We start from the raw sequence: 13147 nt of genomic DNA, 5'->3' as shown, positions 1-13147 counted from the left end.
TCTCCTTGAAGCCATGCTGCATTACTGTCGAGTTTGCAGTAAGAAATGTAGTTACTTGCTTAATGTGAGATAATGGAAACAATGAGTCACATCCAAAGATTACATAGGTTGCTTAAAACAAGACTGAAAAAACAAGACTTTTCAAATAAAATTCAACAACTAGGGAAAAAAAATGTTCTTCCACAGATAGGTGTTTGATGTAGAAAAACATCTTGGCTTGTATCTTCCACCAAAATAGTGTGGGGGTTAGAAATTAGAACAATGCTAAAGGATGATTTCACAGTCATTTCAACTTAATGAATGTTTTTATCTGGTTAGCTTCATCCATGTCAATTCCCTGATCTGTTCAGCTTGTATAGCAGTTTGGGTTGGTTGAAGGAGGGAGGTGGGGAGGGGAGAGATGCTGTCCTCTGCTATGTTCTTACTGCATGGATATTTCCTGTACACCAAAGCATGAGTTCCACTCTGCGTGTTAGATCCTGAAGTGAAGGCATTGCAACGCAACTCTGAGTTACATGCTGCAGTACTTTTATTGTAAAGGAACACTCCTTACTTGCAACAGGGATTTAAAAGAATTGCTCTATCCTTAGACTGTTCTTACGTTAACCAGTATCAGGTGTTCCTCACTGAAAAAGTTACTCTTCCAAGATGTTTCCTCCGTCCTTATGTCTCTTGGGAAATGAATTCCATGTCCACACTCCAATTTTTGCTAGTGTAGTGAAATAGTACAATACTATTTGCTTAGCAGTTTCAGTTAGTTGCATGTAAGATACTGCAATTCTTCACTCAGTAACCTTATCATAAAGGTTTATAATTTTGTCCAGTTATGTGTCATTGTAGATTTTTTCAACACCTCTGCTTTCTGTAGTGTATTCTTCTCTGATGCCTTGCATGTGTATATAAAGTTGCATTTCGACAGTTGAATGAGGTCAGAATGCCAAGTTACCCTTTTTTGTCACCTGTAAACTTGATTTTCCAGATCACGAGTACATTTTGTATGGGACTGAAACAAGAATTATGTTGATACAAGGTAGCAAAGTAAGAAAATTTGTACCATAGCACTGACACTTATCCTGACAAAAGCCATTGATACAGATGCAGCTGTGCTGGCAGAAAGGAGTTTCTTTTAGCTTTGCATATAACTTTGAAAGTAAATGGTGTGTGATATGCATATAAGTATATAGTTATGTAGGAGCTGGCAAACAGCTTCAGTGTGCTCCTGCAGCAGGGGGCCCTGCTACAGTGCCAGTGCATGAAGGGAGGCTCTGCAGCACAGGCAGCTCTGCCCTGTGCCAGCCTCCTGCTCTGGAGGAGCACCAGACCCCTGGCTGGAGCCCAGGAACTGCAGCCCTTCTCAGCTTTCTGCAGGGCTGAGGACAACGCTATTCCCAGCCTTCGGTTCTTGTTCTGGCAGAGCCTGTCTGTTCAAGATTTTGTCTTCAGTAATTTTTTGTTCATTCTTATTGACAAGTGGGGTTTAAGACAGAAGTGTATTCCTTTAGTTCTTCTCATTTACATACAGTGTAAGTTTTCAAGATTAGTCTTGCCCCAACAGGTTGGAAAGCCTTATCTAGGAGAAATCAATTGCATGTTGTAAAGTATATTCTTTTTATTTTATTTTTTTTCTCAGGAGTAAACATGCCTTCAAGAACAAGAAATTCCTCTGGGTTTGTTGATCAACCTCTTTCATTGTAAATTCATGTTGAATATGGATATACTAGGTGACTTTGAATAAGATAGAGGAAGTGCTGTCTTTATCTATAATTTAAGACTCTGTACAACAAACTTACTGCTACCAGGTATTGTTTCTTTGTAAAGTTCAGTTAAACTTTTTTAGCTAGGTATTGGTCTAAAGGTTTTCACTCAGTTTTTTCTAGGTAGGGGAAAGAGGACAGAAAGGAGTCATGAGCAGGCAAGCCAGAAGAATGGCTGTCATTTCTCTAATTAGATATATTCCTGGTGAGAATGTTCTACTGTCTCTCATACTCTGTCTCCTTCCTCCCATGTACTTGATTCCTTTGTGAACCCCCACAGTCTGCTATTTGAAGTACAAGGAGTTGGCCCACATGCTAGGGAAGTCCTAGGGTTTTTATGCCTTTGTTTTTATTCATTAACATACGTAATATCAAAAATAGCAGAGTATTCTATTTATACTGGTAGAAAAGAGGCCTTGTCCACATAGAGTTATTAATTTTCTATCATTACTTCATTCTATTGAATGTTTCATTATATTTCCAGTTTCTGTTAGAAGTATTCTTCCTGTCCTGCTTTTCTCTGACCTGGAATGGATAAGAAGTTCAAGCAGAGTTTGTAATACAATTTTTATTAGGACTCTATGTAGGTAAAAAGAATCCATCATGGAAACTTTTTTTTTAATTTCAGCCATAAGATGTCTCCTTGGGTATGCATGCAAGCAGTTCAAAGTAATTTGCCTAAATTAAACCTGGCTACTTTATTTCATAATTGTAAATAGTAGGAAATGCTTATATAGTGTCATGTTATTTCTCCTTAGTTTTGCAAAGCTTCTTGCTGAAGCGGAAGATATATTGGAGGTAATTGATTACTTTTCTTTGCCTTTCTTCTTTCAGGGTATATTTTTATATTTTGGTGCCTGTAGTACAAGTGTTTTTTATAACTAATGAAAGTGTTTGAGTATAGTCTTCCTGAACTGTTACATTAGAATTGACTTCCTGACAGGGGATTCTCACCTTTGGAAATTGAACCTCCAATGTTTTCTGCCTGGTTTGTTTTGTATGTTCATGATATGCTTTGGGGGTTTTTATTTGGTTGTTTTGTTGGGGGCTTTTTTTTGTTTGTTTGTTGTTTTGTGGGGTTTTTTGTTCAGTTGGTTTTTAATTATCAATTTCTAACTTTTCAACAGTATTGCTTGGTTTTTTGGGGTGAAAATTCTTTTTCTAAAAGTTTAAATTGATGCAGACTCTGTACAGGGTACTATTAATGTTAGAAATCAACATCAGTGAGCAAATTAGAAAAAATCACGTGGTTTTAAGGAAAGTTTATAACTAATGATCTAAGAGTTTAGAAGGAAATATTTTAGGAATATTATTTCTATCTGCATGCACTCAAATATTGTGGACTTCTAAGATTTTTTTTTAGGGAAATAGAAATAAATTTTTTATGTTTTTTGGAGAAAACTAAGCTTGTTCTATGCTCATTTCAGTGTTTTCTTGATATGGATGGAATACAGAGAAAATATTTTGGTTCTCTACTTGATTCTGTATATGTGGAATCATAAAATACTGAGTGCATTGGATGTATTCTGTTTTATAAGGTTTTCTCAAACCAGAAGCAGCACTCTGGGAAAAAGATGACATAAGAAAACTATGTAGTCAGTTTCTCATTATGTGTGTGAAAGGATGCTTGTAAAATGTGATGTAATTTCTTTGCCTAGAACTTTCAGGATATCTTGAGATGTGCCTATGGACAGACGAGCTTATTATTTCATGCTCTCACAAGAATACTAAAATCAGTATAGGTGTCAGCCTGATAGAAATAAATAAATCTCATTAATCAGACCATAGCTGTGTGTGCACCAGGATTTCAGTTAATTTTGTACAGATAATTAAATAAAAAACCCCACCAAAGTAAGCTGTGAGTTTCCATTGCTTTGTACTGGCCTTCTGGCCTCTATAAACTCAGTTAGCTTCAGGCTGAATTTGCTGCTTTCAAGCCTTAAAGTGTTATTCTCTTCCATCTAAGGTGAAAGTGCTGGTTTTGCTAAAGAATGCAGTCTGATAGTCCAGCCTGTTTTATTAGCTGTGAGTTTGTAACCTGGTACCACTGCTCATGATCAGGCTCTAAACTGAAGGGTGTGCTACCTTCAGTGTTCCTTCAAGGTATTTCCATGTCAGACTGGATGTGATGCTCTTCTGTTAAGTGCTTTAAATTTTTTATTTTGGCTTGGGCATTTTTTTAAAAGCTGGAGAAGACTGATATGTAAGATGACATGAAAGACTTTGACTGAAGTGTGAAAGTCTGTGTTACAAGTTCTGAAAGTGGACTGCTCAAGCTAGAAATGCTTAGTAGAACTTTGCTCTGGATGCACCACACAGTTTATCTGTATTTTACTGCTTGAACGCAAAACCTCATTAAAATTTGCAAATAAATGATTCCAGAGATACCTAATCAGATGACTTGGAGCAGAAAGACACGGTTGGCACATGGCAAATTGTTTCTGTGCTGATTCATGTGCGTGCAAGAGGAGAGGAAATAAGGAGTGCTATCATCAGCTGCAACTACAGGGAAATTTTCTTCAGTAGGAACTGATAAAACAGATTGTGATTTAACATACTTAGCATTCAACTAAGAGATCAGAGAGCTGTTTCATGTGGGTCAATCATTGGCTGAAAAAAATAATTTCAAAGCAGTTGAAGTGATCTGTGAGTAATTATATCCTAAAAAAAAAACAAAAACCAAAACCAACCCAACCCCAAAAAAAACCCGAAAACAAAAACCAAAAAAAACAACTCTCAAATGGTTAAATTTAGCATTTCCACAGTGAACCATTTTTATATGAGTGTAGGTTCACAAGAGGAGGAAAAAAGTAGTGATAATGATAGTACTGTTTCTCCTGAAAACTTCCTATGATTTCAAATAACCAAAAGACACAGGAATTCAATATCTGGTAAGGTGAGACACTACTCTGTTATGCCTTTGCTCTTTGGTCTGTTTGAGCTTAATGCCCTACTAATGACTAATTATTTGTAGTTGTTTTAATCACAGTATGAGAAATATTTTACTATTAGTAGGCAAATGTACCATGTGTTCAAAATTTAAAGGTTTATTTTTAAAAAGCAGACCGTGCCAATTTTTGTGATTCATTAGGAAGCTTACTAATGTCACTTTTTAATAAGACCATCTTAATTATGAAATCTCTAAGATATGCTTTTAGAAACTCTGGTCTGTAGTTTCCAAATTTGGAGCTCATAGAAGATGGAAACCTGTCAATAATCAATTTTGTGAGAGAGACTTGTACTTTTTCTTTTTTTCTTTTTTCCCTTGAGGGATTTTTTTTTATTATTTCTATAAATAAAACTGCTCAGGCGTCCTTATATATGGATGCATTTTACTCAGATTCTATTCTTAACAGTTATGAAGCAAAGGGAGCCTGGGATGCAGTGTTTGTGTCTATGTGCTGTGTGAATGTTTCATAGGAAAACGTTTGGGAACAGGCAGAAGTGATACGGTTATGTGTAAGGATTTTTCACAAACTGATCAAGTGGCACCCACAGAGTTTTGGCAATTTGGCTTGACAGAAAACAAAATTGGGCAATTATGGTTTGCTGCTTGTGACATCATTTTATAAGCTAAATTTAATTTTCTCCTGAACATCCGCTGGTAATGTCATGGTAATAACTTCCTATTGATTAATTAAATCTGTTCCTTCTCCTTATTTGTAACTTGCATGAAATGTGGATTTATGTTATTACTAATGGTCTGTGAATGGAAATGCTGTACACATTTTAATTTTCTTCTTTGCTTTGCTCAGAAGTAACAATTTAAAATTGATTGCCATATTTTGAGAGAATAAATTTTAATAAGCTATAGCTCTGATGATTCTCAGAATAGTTTGGGTTTGTTTTTTTTTTTAATATGAGACATTTTTACTACATTGCTGGTGACATACAGAATTGTTCATGAATTGGTAGTATTTCAAGTACTTTAGAACGGGGCTAATTTAAAGGAAACACAATGTTTAATTCTTGAAACTTTTAATTTGAAATAGACTTGTAGTAGAAAGACTTTCTTTAAAAGAAACTTCATTTAAAGTGAAATGTTGTACTGAATGAAAGTGTTGGACATCAGCTGACTTACAACCAAAAGTAAAGGAAATCTTTTGAGACTAGTGTCCCTCCTTTACAGCACTTGAGCATTCAGATTTCAGCTATTTTGGATCCTTTGATGAGCTGGAGGAGATTGTAAATTTAGATATTAGGAAAGGTTAAAATATAAAGCAGATCACCTTAAAATTATAGCAACATATTTGATGTCTGACAGTGTTTAAAGAAGTCTCTACAAAAAAATAACTATTTTGGACGCAAGTTAGATGAGTTGAAAATTTGAAATGGTCTTTTTTCATTTCTCTTACAAATTTTGAAAGCTCAGTTATTTGCTTATCTTGTTTAAGTTTTGACAAACATCAAGGTCTTTGCCTTACTTCTGTAAATGCTTTTATGTTGTATTGTGCTTGTAAGTCTTTGAATATGTAACAGAAAAATCTCAATTTGCTGCTTAACCCAGTAAGTGATAAAAGGACTTTTCCATTACTCTGACTTGCAATGCTGGTGGCAGTTTACTGAGATACAAAACATTCTTTCACAGCCTATTTGATATATTGAAGTTTGGATCAATTTTACTGTAGGACAAAAGTCTCTTTACTGAATCGATAGTTTTCCTCCTTGGATTGAAATAATCTCTCTTACTTCAGACCTTAGCTGACAATGCTATGATAGAAGAAATCAGTGGAAGAAATCAGTGATGTCAGTGAATACCATGGTACTATCAAACCTTGAGATGGGTTCCCTCTGGCTTTGTAGCATTGTCAGTAAAGGTGGGAAGTGCATGCCTGGGTATGTGCCCCTGTCTCTACTAAAGTCATGCTCTGCACTGCATGGGTTCTTGCCTGCGGGCTTGAGACCTGTCCTTGCAGAATGTAAATGCACAATGGAACTTTTAACCCAGAGAGGGTTGTAAGACTTTCTTTGCTCTCTTACCTCACCAGCTGCAAGTCTCTGCTTTCGGCTCTTTCCCACCACACAGGACTATGCAGGATGGCACTGAAGACACAGGAATGTTATGGTGTATAATGCAGCAGTTAAAGTTCACAATAATATTGATATAATTTAGGATTACTTAAATTTAAAATAGTTACATTATCATCATGGCAATATTTAATCCATCAGTCTCTGATCCTATGTGATTCAAAGGCAGGGTCAACTACATGTAAAGTATTCTTGACAGAAACTCATCAACATACTTAGGTGATCTTGTAAAAGTCTGCTAATAATTCTGCCTAGCAATTTGCATTTTACAAGATCAGTTTAGAGACTTATGAGATTTTTTTTAATGTTTGACAATTATTTTAATACTCTCTCCTTTGAAAATCTGTTCAGTCTTACAACATAAATATATTTTGACCACATTGTAAGTATTGTGAATTTTAAATACATCAGGTGAGACTAAAATTTTCCCTTTACATAGCTAATGGATGTTTTCATGGGCTGTCAATAAAGTCCAGGAAATAGTTTCATTATAACCATTTAAAAGGCTTATTTTATAAATGTAGATATATCAAATGTAATTAGAAATAGTAAAACTTAACTACCGTAATTTATTTTAGTGCATAAGTAAACTAAAATTGTCTGAAGATATAAGAAGTTTTCAAAGAAATCTCAATAAGTCATTAATTACTCGGGTAAAGTTGTTGTGAATGACTTTCTAATGAATTAGTGATGATCTAACCTTTCATGACTCAAAAATACCATTAAGAATTTTAAGGCACAGACAAAACCAAATTGGTGGGGAAGATCATGCTCTCTCAGTTAGCCTGAAGCAAAGTTACACATCAAAGTTATTTCTCTCAATGTTCCATTGTGTCGATCTTCTCTGTTGTTTCCTTCTCCCATTTTCTGAAGGAATCAATTTTTCCAAAAGTACCATCACTGAACAAACAACTGAAAACTACCTTTTTTAATAATGAGATAAGAGGTTAATTCATACTAAACAAAGGTTTCATACCATGAAGTTGGAAGGAGCATTTATGATTGTCTAGTCACTTACGGATTTTTCATCCATATGATTACTCTGAACTAATTTCTTTGTCGACCAGAGCTATCTTTTTGGAGAAAATGCCCCTCATTAATTGTATTTATTCAAGCTTCAATTCATGCCCTAGTGGTATACATGTAGCTCTTCAATCATATGTACTTTAAACATGTACGTAAAGTCTGCTAAGATTTCCCTTATTGCCCATCCATCATAGCTAGAATTCTCTCTTAGAGAGAATTTCAGAACAAATTGAAATGTTAAGAGTTGGACCTGGTACAAAAAGCAAATTTGAGAGTCCTTGTGTGTATGCATATATATGCGTAGATTTTTTTTTACTTAATAGCCTGACTTTTGGCTATCCTGTCTATCTTATGGTGTGGCTCCATTTAAATGAAGACAAAGGCACCTGAATCTTCAAATGATGTTTCTGTATTCGAGGATGTTGGCAGAAGTGAAGAACTGCAGAGGCCCTCTGCTTCTTTCTCAGCAATGAGTTCAAGAAGGAAGGCAGAGAATGAGAGTGGGTCAGCTGTGCATAGTGTGGGACAGCACAGAAGCATCTCCTCCTCTGTGAACTGTGCTTTGGACCACATTGTGGGGCAGCTGGAGATGTTAACTCTAGTAAGTATGCAATAACAGGTGACTCTTGCTGTGCAAAATGACAGTGCTATCAAAGGGCAACAGTACCCTGGAGTCATATTAGTAAATCAGAACATTAAAGACTGTGGGGTTATTTTGAATAGCTCTATAGTCAAGTGACTGTTTTAGTGTTTTCCTTTCAGAAAATACTGATTGCATGTATTGTGTTTGCTAAAGTGAAAGCTTCCTGGTACATAATCATAAAGATTGTTGCTGTATTTTTAACTCTGGATGAAGAGAATTGCTGTTTTTCAGTAGTTAGATCTAGGTAGTTTTGTCAGAAGCCAGTTGTTTAGCAGACATTCCAACTGGAACAATCACGCACTAGCAGGGGATGTACAAAGTAAATTGGCCATGTACCATTAAATCCATTTCCCAACTTAGTGTGTGAGGTGCTGGCTTAGGTAGGAATCCAGCAGTGCAGTAAGTCCTTGTGCAAATGAAACTGCACAAATACTCAATCTCAGTCAGTGACTCTGACTTGCTTGCAAATGCTCAATACAGCTTTTTAATCCAGATTTAGCTTATGTTTTCAGATATTTCTTTGTAGTCTGTAATATATTGACATTAAATCACTTCAAAATGGAGCAGCTAAGGGTTTTTTTTCTGTGTTCTTTTGCAATATGTATGTTGATTTGGAAGAAACAAGTTTTGGGAAGTATGGAGTCAAGTCATGAGTTGGAAAGGATTTGTAGAGTGAGTTGTAAGAGAAACTGCTAGCCTGGGTCCAAAGACCTACTTCTTCTGCTGAAGATAATATCTTGGAGAATAAATGCCTTTTAATAATATATTTTTTCCTCACCTCCTTTTCTTGGGGGTGCCATAAAAGTTTCTTTTAGTTTTTTGAAAGATATCATTTGTGGTCACAGTGATGGTTGTTTTTCTATTGAAATATGGATGCAACTTTCACATAGTATTTCAGAGTACTTTACCTTATACGTGTATGTATTTCTCTTTCTCGGTGAAAATGTTTTGTGAAAACAAAAGCCTTTAGACAATCTCCATGGAGGCAAAACCATAATTTTTAAATACAGTTGTAAATAGTGGAATAGCTAAGGAGAAACCATCTTATAGTATTTTTTCCTGTTGAGTTAAAATTCCTTTTCTTATGTTGCATGCTTTTATAATACTGTGTGAGTAATATAAACCCAATTGAAATTATTCTTTTCTTCACGCAGACTATTTCAGGCCTGGAACAGCGTCTTACATGTACAGAAGATAAATTGAAAAAATGCATAAAAGATCAGCAAAAAATGTTACCGAAGGGAAAACAGAACTAATAAAATATGAAAATGAACTATATTGATGAGTATGCTTCTTAAAATCACAAGCAATGTGTCTTCACTGGATTTTGCTATAAGCAGAAACATCAAATCAAAGTACTAAAAATGGAAGAAATTAAAAAAAAAAATTCAAACATTGATAGCAAGCAGATATTCTGGTTATCTATTCAATGAAGTGTAGCCCAATCAAAACTAGTACTTTCTAAATAATTTCCATTGAACATTCCAGAACTCTTATTTCAACCTAACAAGATCTTCGACTATAACTAAGCCACTAACTTGTATTTTTAGATAAATAGCAGTTATTATGCAGGTTACCAATGTGCAGATTTTTAAACTCACTCAATGATTGTGAAAATAATGTTCTTTGTGCTAAAACAACATTACTTAAACACCTAAATTAAGTAAGATATAATACAAAAATGCCAGAGGTGTTCTTTGTCCCTTACATATTATCAAGTGTTTTACCAAAAAGTAGTGTGTTATTCTATATCTTCTAAACATTTTAGTAATGATTGCAAGAAGATGTAGTGTGAATACTTTTAGTTACAAATGCAGAAATTAAGTCACACTTTGAAGCTATAATAGCATCTATGTGAATTCAGCAGCAAAACATGAGTTTTGATGCACTTGAACACTTCTGCTTATTGTATCCCCATCAAAATTCACTTTTCAGATTTACAAAACAAAAATCACCTTCTGAAGAATATATTTGAACTAAACACAAAACAATGCCAAATCTAGGTCATAAATACGAAAGATTCTTATCCTATAAGGATGTCCACTTGTGCTCAAGCTTTGCATGCTCTGAACGTACTCCATCAAGTAATGCATTGTGAATGCAGACATAAGTCAGGAAAAACTTTGCAGTGTATGATGATTTGAGTTTTATTTCTAATAAAAATGCAATTCTTAGATGATTTTGGGTCTTATTTTTTAATGGAAAATATTTATTTTCTTTGTCTGTTATTTTTTAAATGGCAATTGCAGAACACCTGTTGTAAATCCACAGTCAAAACTAGATAATCATCCTTTTCTGTAACTTTGCGCATATGTTGAAATATAGGATACTTGAAAGGGGAAAGCACTTTAATCCAATTCTGCAACTACTGTATATAGATAAAGCCCATTTCCCAGGCTGAACCTCATTAATGTCAACAGAGTTCAACTTTAGTACACAAGCTCACTGTATAAATATGACTGCAGTTAAGGCCACAGAAATGTGCAATTTTTCTTGTATAACTTATTTTCTCTCAGCAACCACCTTCAGGTAGCCAGACATCACCTCACTTCCTTTGTTAGCTCTGATTTTTGCCAATAAATACTCTGTATTTGCAGCTGTCTTGAGCACTACTGGTTATGGCAAAGAAGCAGTCTCTCATAATTTTTGGATGCAACTGTTTCTAGGCACCCCAACCATGGATTTTTTTGTCAAAGAATGGTCGTATATATTCCAGCCTGACCTTTGATTATGCAATTGTTTATACTACTATATAATACAAAGTTATGTAAATGCTGTCTTTTGGATCAAATGTACTTCACTTTATGAATTTGCAAATACTCTTGTGGTTTTTGTCTTTTCTTGTCTCCATTAAAAGACACAAAACCATGTAGCTATTAAAATTTTTGCTTATTTCTTGTTTTCCCTTGGTGGACTATATTTATATGTGTGTGTGTGTGTGTGTGTGTCTTAAATCTTCAGATTGTCTTTTAAGTTTTTTCAGGATTATTTATCAATAAGATTTGGATATTTCTTTTACTTCCATATTTTTAAATAAAATCTCTGCTGAAATATTCCCTTCTGCCTTAGCTCCTGTCATTAATCCCTCTACCTTTTCAGTACCTGTTATCTGGAGCATTTAATACTTAATCCAGTTTATTCCTCCGTTGTTTATGCATCTGGTGAACCAACATAACATTCCCAAATTAAGACATGTTATTGTCATTCTGTCGGGTGGTCTGTTGATATTGAAACTCAACATGATGACACTTGGGAGGATGTCTGGTCATGGTTGGTTGAAAACAGGATGGATGTATTTTCCTCAAGCTGTGATGACTTTCCTAAAACACAGCCACAATCATCTAACATGATGTTTCTTTTCAAAAAGCATTGATATGGGCTAGTTATCATATTCTTTTGATCCATATGATTTCTAATAAAGTTTTGGGACAGAAATACTGGCTTTAAAAGGCCCTGCCAAGGCTGTTAAACCTTCAGAAGCATTTACTCTAGGGTTTGTACTCTGTCAAGTAACTGGTGACTTGACTAATTTGAATTATAAAACTAGAGGAAAATGACTGCTGTTTACTCTTAGCTGTGGTTTTGCACTATGTGAAAAAAATAATTGCATGGATCTTTAAATTATAAAAGTTGTATCTGATTGGAGACTGCAATGAAGTACTGATAGCCCATACTTGTTCTAAACAAGCTCAACAATGTACCTGATGCGATGCAGTACACTTTCCCTCAGGCTAAATTATCCCTCTGATACTAAATATAAATAGGCCCCCCTGCTGGAGAAAGACTTCTTCCAGCTTTCAGGCATGTCACTGCAAAAATGGCTCAATTAATTATTAAAAAGGATGACATGTAGTAGATCCCCAAGGTTTGTGTGTTGAGAGAGAGAAGGTGGTGGCAGGAACAGTTGTTGCTGGGAGACTGTCTCTGGAGAAACCCAACTTCAAGTTCCTCAGGTGTCAAAGTGCTGTGCAGTAGCTCAGCAGCTCATTGCAACGTACTTCAGCAGACATTTCAAACTAAAAATGCTCTTCCAAATTGAAAGAAATGCTACCAATTGTTACTTCAGCATTCACTTTTTGCTATTGATATATTTTTTATAGATTTAGGGTTTTGGAAAATCAGTTCCCAGAGGTGAATGCATCTGAACAATTCCCTTGTTTTTCAGGGAAATTTGCTTCTTGCTTTTACACATGTAAGATAATAATCAGTTTTTTCATTATCATCTTCATTGTGAGAAATCTAAATCTGTAGTTTTAAATTTTAATCATACTGATTTTCTAGCTGGAAAAATAGTGGTAGAATAGATTCTCATTGCCATTTTAGGATGACATGAACAGATCCATATAACATGAGGGATTTAAAAAATACAACTTACTATCTTTATATCTCTAAATAAATAAATATGCTGTGCTATTTTTAGGGTTCAACGTTTTTTTTTCTTCCTAGAAGTTTTTTACAGTGTTGCTGAATTATTTTGATTGCTATATCACAGCACAAAATCACTCCTGATTTTTCTACTGAGTGACAGTGACTAGGATGTGACTATTTCCAGGGACATAGCTTTATGTAACCTGTTTACCTTGTAAGACTTGTAAAAAGCAGAAATTCTGTACTCATTGCCCCAAACAATTAATGAATATGTATATTCACATTAGATCCAGGAACAGTATGTTTTTGTCAGAGTACCCCCTCAGGG

General features: G+C 35.0%; 1 protein-coding gene across 4 annotated transcripts in view; it reads left to right on the top strand.

Annotated features, from left to right (window-relative positions):
• Positions 1-11507, top strand: part of POC1B (POC1 centriolar protein B) — a 41875-nt gene extending 30368 nt beyond the window's left edge. Inside the window, exons 11-13 of one of the 4 annotated variants that reach the window (XR_012053468.1) lie at positions 1631-1799; positions 2513-2552; positions 8185-8259. Coding sequence is in view for 3 of the 4 variants with exons in the window: in XM_030261034.4 (XP_030116894.4) it covers positions 8185-8409; positions 9606-9707 (327 nt within the window). In the remaining variant the exon portion in view is untranslated. The other 3 variants (XM_030261034.4, XM_030261028.4, XM_030261032.4) reach the window with 3 other exon arrangements.
• Positions 11508-13147: the final 1640 nt, after the last annotated feature.

Source organism: Taeniopygia guttata, chromosome 1A (genome assembly GCF_048771995.1).
Source record: "Taeniopygia guttata chromosome 1A, bTaeGut7.mat, whole genome shotgun sequence".
In the NCBI taxonomy this organism is placed as follows: Eukaryota; Metazoa; Chordata; class Aves; order Passeriformes; family Estrildidae; genus Taeniopygia; species Taeniopygia guttata.
The sequence above is the reverse complement of the archived record's forward strand: the minus strand, read 5'-3'. Positions and strand labels throughout refer to the sequence as shown.